Source organism: Chelonia mydas, chromosome 9 (assembly GCF_015237465.2).
Source record: "Chelonia mydas isolate rCheMyd1 chromosome 9, rCheMyd1.pri.v2, whole genome shotgun sequence".
In the NCBI taxonomy this organism is placed as follows: domain Eukaryota; kingdom Metazoa; phylum Chordata; order Testudines; family Cheloniidae; genus Chelonia; species Chelonia mydas.
Genome location: NC_057855.1, coordinates 98,632,121 through 98,656,164, shown reverse-complemented (window position 1 = coordinate 98,656,164; position 24,044 = coordinate 98,632,121). Strand labels below are relative to the sequence as shown.

Here is a 24,044-nt window from a genome sequence, read left to right as displayed (position 1 = left end):
GGTTTCACTCATCTCTTCACCCAAGGGAATCTTGCCCTGCTCTCTACCGTTTTAAACAGTTACCTCTTCCTGTTCCAGTATGATCTGGAAGTTTTTACGTAAATCATTGCACTCAATTTTGCTTTAACTAGTAGGACAAGAAGCTTCCTTTAAGGTCACAGTTACCACTAATCAGCAGGTAGGAGGTTTGAAAAAATGGTGCTCTCTCTCCTTCCCACTACCAAGGAAGTGTAATCTCACCTCTGAAACAGTCTGAGGGCCAGTTTAGAACACCAGTCTCCCTGAAAAGCCCAGAGTTCTACAGTCTACAATGATATCAGCTCAGGTGAAACAAATAGGTTGTTTCACACACCAAATGTATACAGATCTCTTCCAGCAGAGGGCTTTCTTTTAAACTGATCTCTACACAATACTTCTGTAGCCTTTCAATTAGTAGCAAACTTTAAGTAAGAACATCTTCTGTAAACTGAGTCAGTTTACAGAAGAGCTTCCAGGTCCATTCTGGGAAGCAAGAAGTATTTAACAATGATACTTTGTACCTAACATGGCAACTTTCATCAAAGAAGCTCAGAATGCCCACACATTAGACTCAATATTCAGCTACAAGATGGGTAAGGTGTAGTAAACCCATTTTACATATGTGGAAACTGAGGCAGCGTGTCTTTCTCATAACACCACAAGTAAGTAGATGGGCCAAGAATAAAACGTAGGTATCCTGACGCCTACTCTTGTTTCTGAATGACTATCTAGTGGTTAGAACAGCAAACAGGATTCAATATTTAAAGTCAAGGTTAACTGATTAGAACAACTGAAATATGAGGAATAGCATTTTACCAAGTAGAGAAATTTAAAAAAAAACTTTTATTAGTATAGCCAGTATATGTATGAAGTTAGTATAAACTAGTATTATTCACTATTTAGATGTCAGAATTAACCTTAATTCCTGTCATTGGTTTTCTAATACTAGATACTGGTGCAAATATTCCAGATTCTCCGAAGTATTAAGAAATTGTAGCAACACAATAAAAATAGTCAGTTCTTAGGTCATTTGTGGTTTGTTTTATTAAACACATACACACAAGTACTTCATGTAGAAGAAAAAAATGCGTGTATGGAGATGAAAACCAACATATACTATATTACATACTTAACAAATTTATCGTAATCTTTGCAATGGAGGTAGTGAGTGTCTATCATCTATTTTGCTCTTAAAACTAGCTCAGAAGGCTATTTTTAGCATTTAATATATATTGCCTAATAAAACTGGATCCATTTTGTAATTCTTCTCATTTAATATGTATAATGTATGTATAATTTCAGTATGATATTTAAGATATAATATTCCAGCTAATGCCAGGATTGTGTGTATCAATGAAGAAATATGTCTGCTTAGACACTAATCAGTGCCGACTGTAGCACTAATTTTTTTTTAATTAAAGCAGCTGTTCATGGATTTCACATGCTGCAGACGTACCTAACAGAAGATTGTTAATATGTGATCACTGAACTGCTCCACATACATTGAATACATCAATATAAGTCAACACCACATCCAAATCAAAGATGCTGGAGCACACAGAAAACAAAGGTAACAATTTAGAGAAGATGCATAAAATAAATTACATCTCTCGGGATATCTGTAGACAGACAAGAATAGAATGGAGCTTTTTTTAAATCTTGACTTCATTAAATCTTGTGATTTTTAAAATCCACAAAAATGTCTATCAGACAATATCTAGTCATTCTTTTCCGCAAATAGGTTCAAAGGCCTCAAACTCTTTTCTGACATACTACTGTTTTTATATTTGACCTTGTCTTATATTTTACTACATAAGTTCATATCTCCCATTTAGTAGAAATACCTTGAAACTTTCTGGTAGCTAAGAACTTGCTTAGCTAAGAAAATGATCTGAATTGCATTTACAAAAACTAAATTTAAATAAAGGGCATATATATTGTAGATTGGATCTGAGAATTTTAGCTTCTTAAACATTAGCTTTTTCACAACAAAAATAGGGACTATGCATATGAGGTGCCTTATCTTGCTTTAATCTTACTGACAAATTACTGACCCCTCAACAGAAAAATATTTATGGAACCCATAAACATCTACATGTCACACTGTGTCCTCATAAGAGATAAAGCAAAACCTAGGTGTAACAAGGTTGAGTAATGACATCTCCTATTTTACACAAGTCACAAAGCATTAATAATGTAGCTATTATACTAAGGAATACTACTAAAAGTAACTTTTTATTCCATTAATTTTCTTCATAGCACATGTTGTGTGCAATATCAAATGTACTTAAGCTGTTTGTTTTTAATAATCTTCCTGATTTAAAGAAAAATGCCATAACAGCACTTAAAGAGGAAAAATTGTGTACTTAATCAAGATTAAGCTTTATTTCATATTGCTAATGCAAAACAAGCCACCTCTATACACTAATACAAAATTTACATCCATAATCAGAAGCTGAAGTATAAGCTTCACTAAGAGTTGCCAAGAAACTCAGGCATATACATTTTATGTATCTATTAAAATGCATGCACATTTATCTAGAACCTACTGTGAGTGAACAAACTGCATAAACAAATGCATACATATTTTACATGTAAGTATCACACACAATAAAAAAAATGTTTTAACCCTCATGCTTTTATTTCAAGTATTTTTTTAAAAGCGTGAGATGTTAAATTCTTAAAGAGTATGGCTGTAAAGGATAAAAGCAAGACTTAAGTCAAGATGTACCATCCCAGAACTAAAACACACACAAAAGTGCACAACAATATAGCAGGTGATTCTATATTCAATGTCTAACAGAGAGCTATTTATCTTTAGAATATATGCCACAAATAAAAGCCTGCCTAGATGCTTAGACTTATTGATCTGAGATCTGTATTACAAATCAATGATAAATTGAACTTTTCAAATGAAAAGTTAAAAATATTTGTAAATATGATGAAATTTGCACAATTTCTCTGCATTTCAACAAAGGAAAGACTTGACAACACCTACCATGAAAACAATAAGAAGGTAACATTTGAGACTGTATATATAGAAAGAAAAAATAAGGTAAAATTCTGAGTGCCAATGTCATTAAATATATAACAGGGTATTTTGCCAAATGGTAGTCTCATGAAAGAAATCCCACCTTATTTATCCTCATTTCTCTCACTTACATGTATGCTGGAGAAAGTGGCGATGACCTGGATGTTTTAAGCACAGGAACTGGGAATTTCCAGATAGCAGGAGAGCTCGTTTTCCATTTCAATGGCATGTTGTCACCACGGTACTACAATAACAGTAAACAGCGTTTCCATAACAGACTACCAACTAGGACTTCCATTCCACACACTACTGACACAGCAGTGGCTGCTGCTAAGAACAAGCAAGCGATTCTGCCAATGCCCTTAAACCGATGCTTCCAATCTGTAAAATAGGGCTGTGAGGCATCTCCTTTTAAATCCTGCTGTCCCCTAAAGCAATATGATGATTCTATCGCTCTAACTCAACAATAGTGCCACCTCGTTAGGGAAGCGTTGACTGCAGTATATGTTTAAAAAAAAGAAAAGACTGCACTGTGCAAACCAGCACAATGCAGCTTTATTTAATTAAACCAGCGAAGATTTTTTTAAAGCTATTGTGATGCTATTGTTCTACCTTAACAGGGACACTGCAGTACTGTGCTTGCAGCACTGTGCTTCATTCTGTTCCTATTAACCTGATTTCTGACCAATGGTAGCAGGAAAAAAAATGGGTTTCATATGAAAAGGAAACAACCTACCTACTCAGAATACACTTGTCATCCTCTGAACATTCTTCTTTTGAGCTGCAACAATACAAATGGGATATGAACCTCAGCATAGCCTTAGGCCACGGCTAATAGAGATCAGTGACTAAATTCAGCAGCCTGTTTTCCTCTTGTGCAAGCTCTAGCCAGACAATACAAAAATGCCATTATAGAAAAAGCCCAATGCAAAAATGCCAGTCCTTCTAATCCATAGTTAGGGAGGCAAAAATGTAAGAATAAGTATAAATTGCTGCAGATTTCTGCATGCTCTTCTAACAGCTTCTGGTTCAGGTTGCTCTCATTTTTCTATTCTTATTTCCAAGAAGGATGAGCAAAATCTCATGCATTTTACAACATGCTGTGGGAACATGAATATCACTCTGTCTTCTGCAGTAGAGAAGCACAGAATAGCATGCTGTTAATAGCAGTCTTTGTAGGGACGCTATCAACAGTCTAATTCATTGCCCCCCTCCCTCTGCTCCCCCCCCCCCCCCCAACAGCTCACAAATTGCCTGAAATACTGACGAAGCAGCCGGTCATGCAGGTGTCCATCAGGGACCACTCTGCAGCTCTGTGGTCTGTTTGGTGCCCTCCAGGGGCTGATGACTGACAGGGATGCTTAAAAGGTGAGCTGCTAAAAACAGACATTTAGGCACTGTATGAAAATTATTTTGCATAAGAAGTTTATGTACCTAGAAAAAGGACAAAAGCAAAAAATCTTATTTCACTGAAATCATTGTTTAATATTTGTTTTAAAGATACTACCACATAACACCTTATTTAAACCAATGTTAGTGTATTGGCAGGGTAGGCTAAACCAATATGTTTAGAATACTGACAGTACAGACTTCAAAGTAGTCTCTTTTACATGTAGCATCATGCTATTATGCCAAGCTAGTTATTCTGGTTACCAGTATGGCTTTATTCTGTCCCAGCACAGTAATAGCCTCTTCAGATATACTGGGAAAAGACAGAAACAGTGCTAGTGTTTACATTTACCACTAGTATTCCTGACAGGCTTTTCTGTAAATTTCTTTAAAAAAAGCAAAAACAACAACAAAAAAACCCCACACACATTCTAGCAGTGTCTGGAAGCACTACTATAAGGGGGCTGTTAACACATCCATTACAAATCTTTATTTTCAAATTTATAACTACTCTAAGAATCTGTTCTAAACTAAAACTCAGCACTGCATGTCTTTACAAGTTTTCCCCAAAATGGCACTGGGCAGTTTAAAGTTACAGTAGCATAAACACAGGACATAAACTAAAGCAGTTTTGGGAGTTCATTTCATTATTCTAACTCAAAAACAGTTTGCACTTACTCCGCAAGCAATTAAGGGGCTAATCTCTTAGTACTTTGAAAAAAAATTTACACTGGCAATAGTTTGAAACTGGCAAAAAAGTTATCCAGATGTACTTGCTGAATATGGAAGAATGAGATTCACGTTTTTTAATCCTACGGAAAAAACTAAAATCTTGCAAACTGCAAGCATCCATTTTTAGCTGATGGGAGTCTGTCAAAATAAGACTTTTTTTTTTTAAAGACTATAGTTATGTACTTGTATGCACACAGACACACTTACCAGCAATGCACAGAAAAGACTGATTTGCATACATACAACTAGACAGATTAGATCTTGCCCTACCTGAATCCATGTTTTAGCATTCTTTTAAATTAGAAAAAAAAAGTCATTGGATATTTGCTAACACACAACCACATGGAAGAAACCAGACTTTTAAAAAAACAAACTGTATAGCAAGAATAATGTAAATTAACGTATACAGGCTTAAAGCACAACAATACAATGTTCTTAAGCCCCACCTTATGCGTAATGTATATTATGGATTTCCTGTCTGAATATAGAAAGGTTTGGCTGTTCCTGCGAAATCTAAAAGCAAAGGGACTAAAGAGTTTCTGTTTATGGATTAACAGAACATACTAAAAGCCAATAAACAGACTAATTTTAAAAAAACAACAACAACGGCCTCAAGAGGTCATCTGTGTCACACTCTGGCTCAGCCAGTGTAAATGTACACATAAGCAATTCAGCCAGTCCCTTGTACCTGAACTAATATTTGAAATTACAGTGTCTGTGACGAAACCAACCTATTGCCAAAGAGCAAGAATTCATTAGTCACTGATCAGCTCTGACCCCTCTAAGGTAAGCCAATGAACAGAACCACCTAAGAACCTGATTAACTATACTGGGGGTTTTTGTTTCTTTAATTTGGAAGTATCTTAAACTAATCCATTATTGTACATTAAAAGGTAATATGATTATAATAGTGCCGATTAGTAATAGTTTTATAATACACTGCCATTAGCATTTTTAAAAACATATCAATTCCATCCTCTATTTGAACTCATCTTCTCTTAATGTTCACCACACAGTTGGTGTTGCTGTTCTATTCAAACAAGTGTGTTAACGCCCTACTCGTGTGTGCCCTATCTAGTGTTTGAGACAGTAAGAGTCTACCAATGCATTAGCTAGAAATAGGCATAGTGTAGGTATGCAATTTGAGAACTTCCAACAACTCTCCTAACCACTTTCAACATGACCTGCAAAAGCCCTGCAATTCTAGTCCTGGGCCTCAATTGACTACAGGGCACTATCAGTGTCTAATTTTATACTGGTTGTGTGATGTATGCCTACTATTATAATAATCTAGAGACTTGGATAACAATCAAAGATTAAATATTTTAAATCATGAAAATAAAGACCTATAGTATTGAGCTACTCCTCAAAAGGGGCGGGGGGGGGGGGAAGAAGTGGGGAGAGAAGGAGAATGCATCTCTAATAAAAAGTCCCAGGTACTGCAGCAAAAACCAAATGAGAACAAGGAAATATCAGTCAGTGCTAGAATTACATGTGAGAAGCTAACTCCAGAGTCACAAAAAAGCTGTTTTATCCAGCATGTTGAGGGAATGGGGGTGCTGGTAAGTGAAAAATGCCGGTTAATTAAGAGGGAGGGAGTGTGGGTGCCGGGGAGGGGAGGAGTGCAGGCTGGGGGTTGGGGCATGGGAGGGCATGTGGATCATGGGCTCTGGGAGGGAGTTGGGTGGGGGGAGCCTCGGGGCAGTGCGTTGGGGTGCAGAAGGAGGTGCCGGACCCAGTGGGCGCTCACCTCAGGCGACTTCCCGCAAGAGGCGACCTGTGCCGGCTGCTTCTAGGCAGCTTTGTGCACTGCCTCTGCCTGCAGGCGCCGCCCTTGCAGCTCCCATTGGCCGCGGTTCCCAGCCAATGGGAGCTGCAGAGGCAGTGCTCAGGGCGGGGCAGGGGTCGCGCACAGAGCTGCCTGCCGCGCCTCCACCTAGGAGCAGCCGGGACAGGTTGCCACTTGTGGGAGCCGCCTGAGGTGAGTAGCCCCTGGATCCAGCACCCTGCGCCCCAAACCCCTGCCCCAAGCTCCCTCCCACACCTAAACTCCCTCCTAGAGCCCACACTCCACACCCCTTCCCGCTCCCCAACCAGCCCCGTGCCAACCAGACTATAAACTGGAATTTCAATGAAGATCAGAAATGCCGGTTTATAGAGCTTTCAGGTTGGTGAAGTGCCAGATAAAACAGCTTTTACTGTACTTGTTTTTCTGTTTTTTCCACCCAATTTCTCTGTTCTAAAGAAAAAACTGTGCACTTCAAACCCCATTTTTCATTTTAAACCCATTAGAACATCAGAGTCAAAAGGACAGGAAAAAAAAAAAAAAACACACACTTTGCTTTAAACTACATTTAGAAATCCAATTTCAAATTTTACAAAAATTGGGATTGTGTGTTTTAGAGCTATTAAAATGCTGAACTGACATGAACTATCATGAAAAGCTATTTTAATCAACAAAAAAAGAAGTAGAACTAAAGCTCAAAAGGCATTTCCATCAAAGACATGAAACTCAAATGTGATCTTCACTTCACAACCAGCATTTTAAATTGAGGTCTCAAGACACAAGCCTAGACACTGAAAGAGACCAACCAATGTTACATAACACTTTTAGTCAGGATCCCTAAAAGCTTAACAAAAAGTTAGCATACCATTTTCCTTACCCATCATCTCCCCGCCCCACGCACAGACTTTCCCACAGGCCTCTCCCTCTTCCTTCCTACAATTCATCTACCTGTACCTATCTTTGTTTTTTGAAGAACTGGCCCACTACCTTGACAATATTTTATTATATTACAGTCAGTTGATAAATATATATATTTTTTAGGCTATACAGCTGAAAGAGTTAATAATGTTCAATTCTAAGTAAGGCAAATTAACTCCCACTGTTTTGCCTGGGTATTAAAGCATGAACTCGAGTCCTGTTGAAGCCAATGGAAATGTGTGTATTTTCACTGCAATGATGCTAATAACATGCAAAAACACATTTAAAATATTATAGAAAGAGTGGGCATGTGAACTAGGCAGTTCTTCTCTTAAAATGTCAGTGTATCAACATGCCTCTGCTCTGCCTTAGGAACTAACAATCTTTCATTTAACAGGGTGTGTTTGTTTTAAAAACTGAATAAGAGAAGAAATAAAAAGCAAAAGGAGCTGTAGTTCATTACTGAGAATTAAGCAAGGCTATTTTGATTGTATTTTGAACTGAAAAGATCACAAGTTATCCAGAAAAAACCTTTTACAAAATAAATAAATAATCCCTCAAAGACACCGAATGTAGGTGCCAATATATTAAAGCAGTAATGTGTCCAGAGATCACTATGACATATTTCTGTTCACTTCCTGAAGAGTGTAAGTCTACAAAAGTTACTCTGACAGATGACTAATACTTTCAGATGTGCTTGGCTGCCCTAAATAAAAACAAAAACATGAAGAACAATCGAGAGTGGAGAAGAGTAGGCTGAGAGCGGGGAGAGTAATACAAAAGTGATTTGTAGTCTACTCTTAGTGTTGTCAAAATGCTATTATGGGACAAGCTTCGGTCTCTATAGCAATGTAAGCAGAGCTACTGGTTAAAAAAAAAAAGGAAAAAACAAATCCTTAACTATTAAAAGTGAAGCATCAGTCAGACTTCCATTCAGGGTATGCATCACATGTTTAAACATGAAATACTGCAGATTTCACCCACATTTTCAACAGTTTTCCCACATAAACTAGAAACTTGCTGAAGAATTTGCTGCAGTAACAGTTTAGGATGCACTATGCACTGTTGTTGTGGCCGTGTTGGTCCCAGGATTAGAGAGACAATGTGGGTAAGGTAATATTTTTCATTGGACCGTGTCTCCCTCACCGACAGACGTTGATCCAATAAAAGGTATTATCTCACCCACCTTGCCTGCCTAGAATGCACCATGTTAGAGAAAGCAACTTTGCAGCCACTTATATACAGTAGATCCCCTTTATCTGACAAGGAAATTTTACTTCAAAGAATAAAAAGTCATTCTCCTTCACCCCAACACAAACACACCCCACACTGGAAAAAAATATTTATTTGGATTTTTCCTCATCTGGTTTGCAAACTAGCAAAATATATGACAATCAACTAACTGAACTGAGATAACAGTTGGTTCTCTGGAAACTAACCAAGTTAACTAATAAGCTGAAGCATTACCAGTGTAAGTATTACGTGGATTACATGTGTTTTTCAAAAACCAAAACAAAATAAAAACATCTTTCAATTGTAATGGCAAGTTAATAAGACCGTTTTACACTTTGATAGCTCCAGGAATTTCTGAATACACTGCAGGCGGCAACACCTTGATTGTAAAAATCCTTTAATACAAGACAGTCAGAGATATAACCTTTAAAAACAAGCGAAATAATTTTTTCAAGTCATGTAACCAGACACCAGAAATGGTGAAAAAAATGGCACTGCATGTTTGTTATTCTAGAGGACAGTCAGCATTTGGAAGAATTATTTGAACAAGCGTTCTGAATGTATTAATACAGTGATATTTAATAACTATGCATAATGATTAGAGAAGTTATTTTTGTAAATGTTCCCCCAACAAGTATTTCCAGTTGAGAGAGCATTTTACTGAACCGTCAAAGTCTGCCTTATTTTCTTAAATCTCTTGCTATTACTTGAGTTTTGTTTTGACATAACGTTCAAAAGCAGCACAATCTGATTTTGGACTCTCCATTTTCACATCTAATTTTAATCAGGTTAAAAGAAAAATCTTTCCACAATTATGACCGAGATTTTAAGGAAAGTTTATAGCAAACTTTAACTTAAACTTCAAACTTAACACACTTCTCTCTAAAATGAGGAGCCGGTGGTCCTGGTACATGGAGGAGAAAGGTTCTGGAGGCCCAATTTAGGTTGCTAGGTAAGAGGTTGAAGTCCAGGACCTCCATGGCAGCACTCTCTAAAATACTTCCAGTTCCACATCCAGGGCCAGTTAGACAGGCAGAATTGCAGCGTCTCAATGAATGGATGAGACGATGTTACAGTTTTAGGTTTATTATGAACAGGGGAACCTTTTGGGAAAGAAGGAGCTAAACCAAAACAGAACTAGATGGTTGGCTTGTAAAATTAAAAAGGCTGTAGAGGAGTTTTTAAACTAAACTAAGGGCTGGGGGAAATCCAACAGAGACAGAGAGCACACGATTCAGACAGAGATGATTTAGTTGGGGATTGGTCCTGCTTTGAGCAGGGGGTTGGACTAGATGACCTCCTGAGGTCCCTTCCAACCCTGATATTCTATGATCCCTTAGGGAAGGATCTATTAACAGGGATTTTCTATATTCTAGTTAGGAGAAGAGGATAGAAGCAAAGGTAGGAACTGAATAGAAACAGTCAAATGAAAAAGTGTCCCATTCAATTACATCACATAATGACAGCTAAAAAGTGACAAATACCATAAGTGCTTGTATGCAAATGCTAGAAGTCTAAATACTAAGATGATTGGACTTGAGTACCTGGTATTAAATGAGGATACTGATAGAACAGGCATCTCAGAAACTTGGTGGAACAATGATAATCAATGGGCCACAGTAATAATAGGGTACAAAATATATAGGCATGACAGAGTAGGTCATGCTGGTGGGGAAGTGGCACTATATCTGAAAGAAAGCATAAAGTCAAATATAGTAAAAATCTTAAATGAATTAAACTGTACCACAGAATCTCTATGGATAGCAATTCCATGCTTGAATAATAAGAATATAACAGTAGGGATAGACTACCAATCATCTGACCAGGATGGTGATTGTGAAATGCGCCAAAAGATTAGAGACGCTATAAAAATAGAAAAGTCAGTAATAATGGGGGAATTTCAACTATCCCTATATTGATTTGTTATGTGTCACCTGGGAATGGGATACAAAGATAAAGTTTCTAGACACCATTAATGACTTTTTTGGAGCAGCCAGTCCTGGAACTCGCAAGGGGAGAAGCAATTTTTGATTTAGTCCTAAGTGAAGCATAAGATCTGGTGAATCTAGATGAACAGCTCGGTGATAGGGAGCATAATATAATTAATTGTAACATCCTTCCGGGAGGCGGGGGAATACCAAAGAGCCCACCAGAAGCATTTAACTTCAGAAATGGGAACTACACAAAAATGAGAAAGCTAGTTAAATGGATATTAAAAAGTACAGTTCCGAAAGTGAAATGCCTGCAAGCTGCATGGAAACTTTTTAAAAGCATGATGAGAGGCTAAAATTAAATGTATATCCCAAATTAAAAACATAATAAGAGGACTAAAAAAGTGCCACTATAGCTAAACAACAAAGTAAAAAGCACTTAGATGCAAAAAGGCATCCTTTAAAAATTGGAAGTTAAATCCTACTGCGGAAAACTGAAAGGAGCATAAACTCTGACAAGTCAAGTGTAAAAGTATAATTATGAAAGCCAAAAAAGAACTTGAAGAACAGCTAGAAAGAGACACAAAAACTAACAGTAAAAAAAATTTTGAAGTCCATCAGAAGCAGGAAGCCTGACAAACAACCAGTGGGGCCACTGAACGATCAAGGTGTTAAAAAAAGCACTCAAGGAAGACAAGGCCACTGTGGAAAAGCTAAATGAATTCTTTGCAGTGAAGACCGATGCAGAGGATGTGAGGGAGATTCTCACACCTGAGCCATTCTTTTTAGATGACAAATCTGAAAAACTGTCCCAGACTGAGGTGTCAATAGAAGCAGCTTTAGAACAAATTAATAAGTTACACAGTAGTAAGTCCCCAGGACCAGATGATATTCACCCAAGAGTTCTGAAGGAACTCGTATATGAAATTGCAGAACTACTAACTGGTATGTAATTTAAGATTTAAATCAGCCTCTGTACCAATTGACTGGAGAATAGCTAATGCAACACCAACGTTAAAAAAAAAAAAAAAAAAGGCTCCAGAGGCAATCCTGGCAACAGAAAAGGTACAGAGGCGGCCAACAAAAATGATTAAGGAAATGGCACATGTATGGAAAACATTAAAAAGACTGGAACTTTTCAGTTTAGAAAAGAGATGACTAAAGGGGGATATGATAGACGTCTATAAAATCACGTATGGTGTGAACAAAGTGATTAAGGAAGCATTATTTACTCCTTCAAGTAACACAAAAACCAGGGATCACCCAAAGAAATTAATAGGCAGCAGGTTTAAATTAACAAAAGGAAGTACTTCTTCACACAACACACAGCCAACCTGTGTAACTCAAGGGATGTTGTAAAGGGCAAAACTATAATGGGGCTCAAAAAGGAATTAGATAAGTTCATGGAAGATAGATCCATCAGTGGCTTTTAGCCACAACCGTCAAGGATGCAACCCCATACTTTGGGGTCAGAAGCTGGGAATGGGCGACAGGGGATGGATCACTCAATGACTGCCTGTTCTATTCATTCCCTCAGAAGCATCTGGCATTAGCCACTGTCAAAAGACAGGATATTGGGTTAGATGGACCATTGGTTTGACCCAGTCTGGCTATTTTTATGTATTTATATCACTGGTACAAACAAAATTCAGTTTTACTTAGTCACAATGCTTCTTACAGAAGAGCAACAGGTAAAATAATTTCTTCGTAAATCACTTTCTTTTAATCACCCCCTTTTAATCTCAGTCTAGCAACTATGTTGGTGAACCTCAGCTCAATAAGAAATGCTCTTGCTTTCAATTAGCATTAAATGTTCAGAGTACTATGCTCATTTTCCAAAGCAACAGCATGAATATATTTACCAGTTTCCAAAGAACTCCGAGCACTCAATACACATGCATGGCAGCCAGACTGAGAGTGCTGCAACTAATTGGTCCAAAGCAACAGTTCGTTTTATTAGATCTAGCTATGAACTACAAAGGATTTATATGAAAGTTACAACTTCTCTGTAGCTGTTATAGTCTATTGGCCAAACAAGTCTATTTACTAAAGCTTGCTGAAACACATTCACTCAGTATACCAGAATGATTCCCAAAATATTAAACAGCTCAATAATTAAGAAGGAGACAGAGGTGAGTGTTGGTCAGTTAGAAATGGGATAGTGTACTGCACCTGTTAGTTTTCATTCTCTTTTTCTGGATCTTTTCTATGTTTACCTTATTTTTTAAAATGGAAGTCAAATTATAATCGATGATAAATTTTCCTCTTAAATCTTATTTGCTTTTGGCCAATCTTAAACAGAAATTAGATATGAATTAGAGCAGCCAGGTCAACAGAAGAATCTGCACCAGGTCTTAGCTTGGAATAGCTACATTGCTCAAGGGCGTGGATTTTTCACCCTGAGTGCTGTAGCTATATCAACCTATGTTTTAACTGCAGACCAGACCCAAGACCTCAGTTTAGCTAATCAAGGTCATCCTGGGGAAAACATGCATTAAACTAACCACAACCTAATCTTGATCTCGTCTAATTAGACAAGCCAGAGTGGCTGCAGCCAATGTGATAACATCCTGGGCTATATCATTTAGGGTACTGATAGTAACATAACTTTCTGTGTCTTTCTACAGATAACTGAAGAAGCCGCATCTGCCTGGATTATGGCACTCCATTCTATGACTGACAAATATTTAACAGAGAAACAATGTGGATGAGGTAATATCTTTTACAAGCTCTTGAGCCCGTCTCTCTCATCAACAGAAGTTAGTCCAATAAAAGATATTACCTCACCTACCTTGTCTTGCTAATATTCTGGGACCGACACCGCTTCGGTTACACTGCAGATATCTAACAGGCAGACTGCTTCAAAACAGGGCTGTAGCCAATCCACAGTTTCTGCTAAGTGCCCAACAGATTTTGCAGTTGAGAAGGATTAAGAGGTCTACAAGGATGTTCATTACACTACTGAGGGCCAATTTTAGGCATAAATTATTAGGAATCCAGACCAGATCTACAGTCGTGGTCATCAATTTATGAATGGATAACCAGCTCTTAATGTCAGACAAAGATAGGCTGAGAGGAATCCTGCTGAGTCCCCAGAAAAGCCTGGTAATCAACACATGTTTAATAAAGCAAACCCCGTCCTCCAACAATACCTTCCAGGGAGCCCCAGTTCAAAGGCACCATCCCCCTCCACCTGATAGTGATGAGGAGCAGGTAATGTTACTACCAAAACTGAAGTAGTAGTCTGAGTTGTCTGGAGACAGGGAGAAGGAAGAACATTATACATGTGTGAAAGTGAGATGTAAGTGAATGAAAATCCAAATATAATCTCAGATTGTTCCTTCACTCCAACTCTTTGTCTGTGTGTTGATATCTGAAAAACCTGAGGGCATCCCTGCATGCGCGCACATACACAACCCTCAATTCCCTGTGGTTGCTAGAAAGTAGGAGCATTTTGTTCTCCCACCCAAAAGCCTCTTCCTTGCTATGAAGACAATAATGGGAAGGTATCCACTAATCTATCCTTCTATTCTGCTTCCCCCTCCTCAGTGAACTGCTCCAGTGATAACCTCTACGTTGCTCGTAATGTTCCCAAACTGCAGCAAAGTGGAGCTAACCTAATTTTCATCAACGTCACCACTCCCACATTCCCAGGAACAACACTGAAAACTGACAAAATGGCTAGTTTTCACAAGCTCCGGGGGAAGCCATCCACAGCAGCAGAGGCACTAGAACAGTTTGTAGGCAAGTATTTTGATTTCATTTTATAGATTGGAAAATAGTAAGTGTTTAAATGACTTGCTCAAAGTAAGAGGGGAAGACGTAGAAGCAGCCAGGAGAGAATCTAGGTCTCCCAATTCCCTGTTCTTGTGACAATAATGCCCTTCCTTCCATCTTAAGATTCAAACAGAAATGCAAATAAGTTATAAAAATAAAGCTGTGTCCTATTATGGAGTAATCACGTTTCAGAATTGAGCAGAACGTATGTATCTTTATAATCTGTCCCTTAAATATAAAGGCTAAACTGGTATGACTTCCTTCAGTTCTAAACTTTAAATATTTGAATATGCTTAGCTGTGCCAAACACTTGAATGCTAGTTAGTATCCACTGTAGTTTCTGTCCTGTAACTCTTGTTCACTCTTTAAAAGTCTTTACAAAAATCAGTTATGCCGCCCTCTGGTGACAATGTGAACTAACCAGCATAAGAAGTTAGTCCCATAAAAATTACCTCTTTCACCCTGTCTCAGCATACCTAACACTCATTTTAACAAGTCCCTATGTCAATGGGGAAACTACAATACAAAGTCAGATCAGATTTTAAAATAAGAGATTAATGTAACCAAATTAGTTTTTTCTTTTGTAGATCTGAACAAGTTTATATAATTTTCCTGCTCCATGCCAGGTACAGGTAGGCATCATATGACCATTGTCACTCATGATCAGGGAGCAAACATTGTCGCATACAGAATAAGCTATAGTCAGCAGAAATGTTCTGCTGTAAATCCTGTTTAGAAAGTGTTACAATAATCAAGCTTTGTGACACAAATCATCTGTTGCCATTGTAAAGCCACTGCATTGTGCATGTACAGCTATGTGTTTTCAGATTTGATTTGATAATTGCTTTTTTGCAGTTTAGCAAAGGGTCTGCTATTCATTAGGGACTGCCCTGCTAAATTTCAGGCTTCAAAGCTTAGGCAATGAATGACGCAGTAGAGACAAGCTTAAATTCAGATATATACAGCACTTCCATGAGTCTAGGTTCTGGGATCGCTTGAAGGCTGAAGCCTTTGAAGCCTTCCAGCCCATCTTCACATGGCATTCACAGTAAGCATGAAAGAATGGCAGAAGTGCTATTTGGTGTTCTATCTAGGATCTGGTTGCTGGTGGAGACATCCATGAAATCTTACAGCTGAGCCAGACATACTCTATTCCAAGCTACAGGATATAGCCGTCACACTTCTCTGTGAGGGCCATCGCCAGTTACACACACATTTGTTAAGCAGCATTTGTTAACATGTTTGGTACTGTACATTGAAAACAAATGGTCAGTCCCTACCCCTTCATGATATAGAATAAAAGAATGTTTGCCCTGAGACACTGCAAGCACTGGTAATATAACCCTCCACCCCCACGGCCTCTAAAACTTTAGATATAGATTTAATACAAAACTACGGTGAATACACATCAATGGTAAGCAAAGAAACAAACCTGAGAAGCTCTTCTAGAATGCATTAAGAAATCCCTTGTATTTACTCTTTTCTGCCTAATCTAAATATGGTAAAGGGATTTTACCCTGTATGGGGATAAATGATTTAGGGTGGGTTCAGAGTAAATGTGCTGTCACTCTTCTATGGAGAGAAGGTAGCCCCTCCCTCTGAGAACGAGAGAGGAGATGGCCCTGCCCTCAGAAGGAGGGGGACTGACAGCTGGAGGAGAAAGGAGAATGGGGGGGGGGAGGGACAGAGGGGAGCCTGAGAGAGAATGAGAGAGAGAGAGAGAAACAGAGACTCTATGTAAACAAACAGGGAAAGAAGGCAGACAGGAATGGAGGGAAACCAGGACAGAAAGAAACACAGTAAGTAGAGAGACAGACTGAACAGGACAAACATGCAGAAGAGGGTTCCTTTAGTTTAAAGTTGGCTGGTCACATCAGTCCACGTTTGATGGTGTGTTCCTGAGAAGCAGTGAGAGGCAAAAAAGCATCCTTTAAAAAGTGGAAGTTAAACTAATAAACTAAACAATAAGAAGTCATCAGAACCAGATGCTTTTCACCCAAGAGTTCTCAAGGAACTCAAAATGTGAAATTGCAGAACTACTAACTGTAGTCTGTTACCTATCATTTAAATCAGCTTCTGTACCAGATGACTGGAGGAGGACAGCTAATATGATGCCAATTTTTAAAAAGGTCTCCAGAGGTGATCCCAGCAATTACAGGCCTGTAAGCCTGGCTTCTGTACCGGGCAAACTGGTTGAAACTATAAGAACAAAATGGTCAAACAGATTAACATAATTTGTTGGGGAAGAGTCAATATGGTTTTTGTAAAGGGAAATCATGCCTCACCAATATACTAAAATTCTTTGAGGGGGTCAACAAACATGTGGTCAAAGGGGATCCAGTGGATATAGTGTACTTAGATTTTCAGAAAGCCTTTGACAAGGTCGCTCACCAAAGGCTAATCTTAAGCAAAGTAAGCTGTCATGGGATAAGAGGGAAGGTCCTTATGGATTGGTAACTGGTTAAAAGATAGGAAACAAAGGGTTGGAATAAATGGTCAGATTTCAGAATGGAGAGAGGTAAATAGGGGTATCCCCCAGGGGTCTGTACTAGGCCCAGTCCTATTCAATATATTCATAAACGATCTGGAAAAGAGTAAACAGTGAGGTGGCAAAATTTGCAGATGATACAAGGAGGCCTAATCAGCAGGGAGTAGAGTGGAAGAATGACTTCTTGGGTCTTGCTTACAACACTCCTGCTAATAGCCCAGAGTGATGTTTGGTTTTTTACAACAGCGCTACACTGTTGACTCTCATTTAGCTTGTGGTCCACTATGACCCCCAGATCCCTTCCGCAGTACTCCTTCCTAGGCAGTCATTTCCCATATTGTATGTGTGCAACTGACTGTTCCTTCCTAAATGAAGTAAATTCACATTTGTCCTTATTTAAATTTCATCCTATTTACTTCAGACCATTTCTCTAGTTTGTCCAAATCATTCTGAATTTTCATCCTGTCCTCCAAAGCACTTGCAACCCCTCCCACCTTGGTATCATCCACAAGCTTCATAAGTGTGCTCTCTTTGCCATTATGCATCAGATTTGTTATTACAGAGCCAGATGTACCTGTGCTATTCCCACCGGAACCTGTGCAGTTGGACTGGTGTAACTGAGGACAGAATTAGACCTGCAAAACTTTTATTACTGATACAAGGCAAAGAGTCCAGCTGAACTGTCAGCTTGAATTTGAAGGGCTATCAGTTTATTTAAAAAAAAAAAATCTTACTTGTAAACTGATCACAGATACAAAAATTGAGAAATATGTAATACAACAATGGCAGCTTTACAGTCACTTTTCAGTGAAGAACCACACTTGAGAATAAAGCAATAGCCAACTTTGCATCCCAGGGCAAGAGGCTCTGAAACTACTTAGCCATCAACATTCAGTCACCAGTCTGAGATAAATGTATGTCTTGTACTAGTTATTAAGAAGGAGGTATAGAATCCTATACAGAGCACTAGGGAACTGAATGTGGAGAGGAGAGCACACAAAAAGAAATAGAAATTAAAGCTATTTTCTAGCCAAGATTATAATCCTTATTTAATCAGACGTAGGTATGGTCTCAGGAATCTAACTGCAAGATGAGTGGGGGGGAAAAAAATGAATTCCTAAACTAGATAAATAAGATAGGCTACTGGACTATACTGGTTTAAACATAAGCATTATTAGAGAAAGAGCTAACATTACATCAGCACTTCTACAATCAATATATGTGGGTTTGTTTAGCGAATCATGGCACAAGAGGCAATACAAAGAATATAATGAGTGGAGGCAAAGCTCAGACAGAGAGAGAGAGAGAGAGAGAGAGAGAGAGATGTGTTTATATTCTAATTCAGTTAGATTATCAAGACCATTCGGCATAGAAAACAACTGCTGGCAAAAAGCTGGATCCTAGAATGAGCTTTTTTGCATATATGAACAGTGGCAGTAACTGATTCCAGCAGAAAAATCTAATTCACTGAGGAAAAAGAATTCTTCAAAGCCTCACTTAAAGATGAGCTGAAACAAACTGCTAAAATAATTGTTTAGCTATCATAAGTAATTAATGCATTGTTCAAGGACCACAACCACCAGATCAGATACTTTAACAAAAAGTAACCAGAAGCTCCAAAAACTGGAATGTAGCTACTCTAGTTTGTTTCTTCTACATCAGACTACACCACCATCACAAAGCTGCACAAAAACTTATCAAATAGTCTTTTAGGTTACAATGATATATAACAGGAATGTCCAAACCCTCCGAGCCGCATACGACAATCTTCAGACAATCGAGAGCCAGAGCGTGCCTGCCAGGGCTCAGGGCTTCAGACCTGTGGGAAGGGGGGGGGTCTCTGGGCTTCAGTCCCATGGGAGGCACCTGATGGGGCTCGGGGTTTCAGCCCTGCTCCTGCTGAAGCCCCGAACCCTGGCGGGTGCGCCCCACAGGCAGAAGCCCTGAGATTTCCCTCTCCATGGGGCAGAAGCCCCTACCTCACCACCCAGCTGCAAGGCAGAGGTCCCAATCTCTCCTTACCCCCAGTCTGGTAGGTGGAGAATGAAGAGGGACTCCACAAGCAACACTCTAACGGTAAAAGAGCCGCATGGTTTGGCCACCCTGATATATAATCTAATGTAGGAGGAACACAGAACCCAAACAGCTTGAACTTCTATGGACAGGAATAGGTTTCAAAGTGCATTTGTAATTTTAAACCTGAGTATTACTCTCCAGTTTTTGGGGGGGAAGATTGTGGGGGTTTTCGTGTTGTTTTTGTTGGTTTGTTTTTTTAATGTTCACAGCTACATGTTTGGTTCTTTTAACAGCACTAAATCAAAGTGGTTCAATAAACTCCCCCTCACAAAGTTCTCCATCCCATCATATTCTAACCTGACAGTTCTCCTAGACTGATAGAAAGGATGAGGTTTTTGCATTTTCCATCCAGCATGAATATCATTACCCCTAAGCCATCCACAGCAGATGGAGGTCTAGTCTAGCTTCAAGTTAAACCAATATAGGTGATGGCATGTGCAAATAACCGAACAGGAGAACCTCACTAGTCCACACTTGGGAACTCACCCCTAACACAGTTGCACTGAAGAGAATTTTCAGTAGACTAACAACTGTGCTACTGTACCAAGGCAAAGCCAAGTGAAGTCAGAGGAAGTTACCCAAATCTACTAGCTGGGCCGAGTTCTAATCAATGCCCTGCAACAGGACTGGGACTTATTGCTGACCAGTTATACTGGTCCTATCAGATGAAGGAAACCAAGGCATGAACGTACTGGAGCTATGAGGGTGAAGAGGAACCAAGCCAGGAGCCACAGTATGACAGGACAGCCAGAGAAGTGGAGCTCTATAAAGCCAGCCCAACTCCTCTCCACTTCATTTCCCTTGTTGTCTATTTCACTCCATCCACATCTCTGTCCTTATTGGCAAATTTAAGGAGGACATTGATAAGATTTAAAACAGCGTTGCTATTCTGCCATCTTTGTCCAAAAGGGGTGCTGAGGGACCTGTCAATCTGTTTTTATATTACCTCTAGGAGGCTATCTTTGAGATGAAAGTTAATACAGGAGAGGCAAGGAGAACATATGAGGTTTAATACACTCATCTCATATGCACTTCTTTTCCAGACCTCCTGCTAATAAACCTCAGGTTGCAATAGGCATCCTGAAGCAGGGCAATGAAATAGTAGGCCTTGGAAATGTGGAAACAGTGGTCCAAAGGGATGGAGATGGAAGCTAAAATTTTTCTTTTAAAATTAGATATGAAAATGGAGTGAAATTGACAGTATACCCATTGAGGAGTTTGAGGAGCAGTCTCACCAGGCCAGGGACAAAAATACATAAAAGATTGGAACTAAAACAATTAGAATAGTATAAATAACACCTGAAGATATGCTTTGGTGGCAACATTACAGTCAAGAAGAAATTAGGTTTCTAAATGCGGAGCATTATTATATGTAACAGCCACAGTTCAGGCTGTCTAGGGTAACACACTTCCGGAAAGATACCTACACTAATTACAAATACAAAAATATGTAAAACCTTTCCTCTATGGTTTGCACTGTAACTCACTACAAGTCAGAGTTAATCTGACAGACACCATATTGGCAAAGCCTAATAGTCCATTTGCACAACGAAGGAGAATTTCTTACTTTAGAAACACACTGTCCTACATTTTCACCACGGATTCATATATTTTAGATTCTGTAGTCTCTGCCACTCTCAACAGTTGTCTTCTAATCCTAAAGTGTGCCGCACTATGCATTCAAGTGAACTACAAACTGAATCCTAGACATCTCCTAAGTGTCTAAAAACAAAGGATTCAATATTCTTAGAACAATACAGGCATACAGGAAGAAAAATATTCCTCAATGTATTCCATATGGTGCAAGTACTTTTTTATTATTATTATTATTATTATTATTATTATAAGGAGCAACTTAAATGGAAATCCCTCATTAGCTTTTAGAGAAAGTCTGTAGTTTAAATAACACCACACAGAAAGTTATCTTGCTTTTGAAAAGTAGTTCATTGGATTCTAGCCAGGAATGGGAAAAAAAATGCAACAGATCCATTTACAGAAGAGGGTATTCCAAATGGATCAGCATCAATTTAACTGTTCCATTCTCAACTTCATGTCGAACTGTAAGTCATGATTAAAAGCTAGCACCAAAAGACTATTTTGGGGGCATAATAAACCTGAGTACAAATGCTTATTTATCAACAGATAAATCTTCCTGTAATCTGTCTGAGAATACTAAGGATAGCATGTAGCTCACGAAAGCTTATGCTCAAATAAATTTGTTAGTCTCTAAGGTGCCACAAGTCCACCTTTCCTTTTTACACTGTGTCAAAGAGATACAGCATGTATTTCAGAAGTGCTAATTTAGAAAAATCAACTGCTGGCTAACTGCAGCTCATAAAATGTGGAGAACGCCTAAATGCACTGCAGACTAAGCTGCACATTAGAACTATTCTTTTTTGGCATAATAGGAAGCATCTTAAAGGCAGGCCAAAGATTGTGAGTGCGCTGTATTTTTCTGAGCTTATACTCTACAAGAACTAATCCGGCCTGTACTCAAAAATAAGGTTTAAGAGAAATTGGTTATTGAACAAATTGAGTGTTGGGAGATAAGGGTTGAGGGATTTATGTGGATAAAACAAACTTAAAGATGTATATGTTTTCTGTGAAAAAAGTTCAACTTAAATTTCAGATCCCAAGAAGTTTTTTCAGTCAAAAAGCATTGACATTTTGAACAAAGGTAACAGCTGTTATTTTGCAAAAAATAAATAAATAAATAAATAAATAAAAAGACTAAAATATAAATTAAAGATGATCACTACAATATTGATTACACTGAATTATGGAATACTTAGATTAAAGCTGCAGTATGGTCAGCAGATACCAGAACAAGCAGAAGAGACATAGTCTACATAACTCAAATGTACATTTTTATCTGCAACATTAAGTGATTTTAGCTGGTAAATACATGGATATGAGTTCACATATAAACAATTACAGGTAATGCAAATTCATGTGTGTTTGACAAAACAGTCGGGATAGGAGAATAAAAGGAAAAACTAAGGACAAACTGCATGTGATTAGATTACAATACCATTGCTGGACCAAACCAGTTAGAGCAATTTCCAAGTTCAATTACATGCAGTCATATTTCTGTTTTTGAAACAGAAATTGTGGGTCTAATACGTAAATGTGAGCAACACTGACCAAAACAATACGGTCTCTCAAATAGAAGGATCTTTCCAAATGGCCAAAATTATTGTTTGAGAAATTAGGATGCGCACTAATCTTTACTGAAAAAACAGAGTTTCATAGAGTTTAAGGCCAGAAGGGACCATGATATCATCTAGGATGACCTCCTGTATATCATGCATCTGAAGAAGTGAGTTTTTTACCCATGAAAGCTTATGCCCAAATAAATCTGTTAATCATTAAGATGCCACCGGATTTCTCATTGTTTCTGTGGATTCAGACTAACACGGCTACCCCTCTGATACTTGTATATCAGGCCATTAAATTCCACCCAGATTCCCCTATATTAAGCCCAAAAACTTTATCAGACCAAAACATTTCAGTCCAAAACCAAGCTATAGCAGAAAACAGTGCCATCAATGCCCAAGGCCTGTACAATGGCAAGGAAATTATCCCAGCAGGCAAACCACACTCATGCTACAGAGAAAGGGGAAAAGCCCATAAGATCTCTGCCAATCTGACCTGGGGCAAAATTCCTTCCCAACCCCAAATCTGGTATCCCATTCCTAGACTCCGAGAATGTGAGCAAGACACACCAAGTAGACATCTAGAAAGGATTCTCTATACACCAGAGAGCACTAGTCCACCGCATCTGGTATCCCATCTCCAGCTATAGCCAATCTTTGAAGCTTCAGTGGAAGGCAAAAAGCCCAGAATACATCCAGTCAACTGGGGAGGACCCCTTGCACACACAGGCCATAGAATTTTTCCCAGGAAGTGAATTAAATCGTATATTTCAGAAAGCTATCTAATCTCTTCTTAACACTCCAAGCAACAGTGAGCCCAGTGACTCCTGGTTAAGCTGTTCCAATGTTTAACCACACTGACGGCAGGAAAGTTGCATCTTATTTCAAACCTAAATTTATATAACTTCAACTTCCAGCCATTGGGTCTTCTCGTGCCTTTGTCAGTAAGGTTGGAACCCCTCCAACACCAACAGTACATCACTATCAGATCTCTTTTCCACGTGTAAGTATCTAGACACAATAGTTAAATTACCTCTCAATCTTCAATAAACTGAATAAGTAGGCTTGGCAAAATTTCAATTTTTTGTATAATTTTGACAAATAATATTGATGTTTATGTTTAAGCATTTTTCAATTTTATCTATTTAAATTTTCAGTTGCAGAAAATTACAGAAGAGGATCAGACAATTGTTTTATGACAGTACCTGTTGAGATTCAAAAAAGTTTTACAACCCAACAAAACACAAATTGTATATTTTGACATGTTGTGTTGACAAAGTAAGTAACCTTAAATCAAACTATTATGTTCTCAAGCAGCATTTCTTACCTTGCCCATCTGTAAATCATCATCCAGGAAAATATTTTTGTCTGTGTATGGTGAAAATGACATTTATCAAGTTGTACTATAAAAATCTAATCCTTCCAAGCCTATGAATAAATTGATCTCCTTACGTCTCACATAATAAAGGTTTGTTTTCCAGCCTTGGGGATCGTTTTTGTTGCCCTCCTT

At 38.4% G+C, this 24,044-nt stretch overlaps 1 protein-coding gene across 15 annotated transcripts in view; it reads right to left on the bottom strand.

Moving 5' to 3' along the window:
- The window catches only part of KLHL13 (kelch like family member 13), a 120,113-nt gene that overhangs the window by 54,933 nt on the left and 41,136 nt on the right, over positions 1-24,044 (bottom strand). For 2 of the 15 annotated variants that reach the window (XM_037908367.2, XM_037908373.2), the window contains exons 3-4: positions 3,786-3,830; positions 3,181-3,293 (exon numbers count right to left, since the gene is read on the bottom strand). The exons of 12 other annotated variants lie outside the window; for them this stretch is intronic. In XM_037908367.2, the coding sequence (XP_037764295.1) occupies positions 3,181-3,278 (98 nt within the window). In that variant the 5' untranslated portion in view covers positions 3,279-3,293; positions 3,786-3,830. Of the gene's footprint in view, positions 1-3,180; positions 3,294-3,785; positions 3,881-24,044 lie in introns of those variants that run through there. One more of the 15 variants, XM_037908374.2, reaches the window with a different exon arrangement.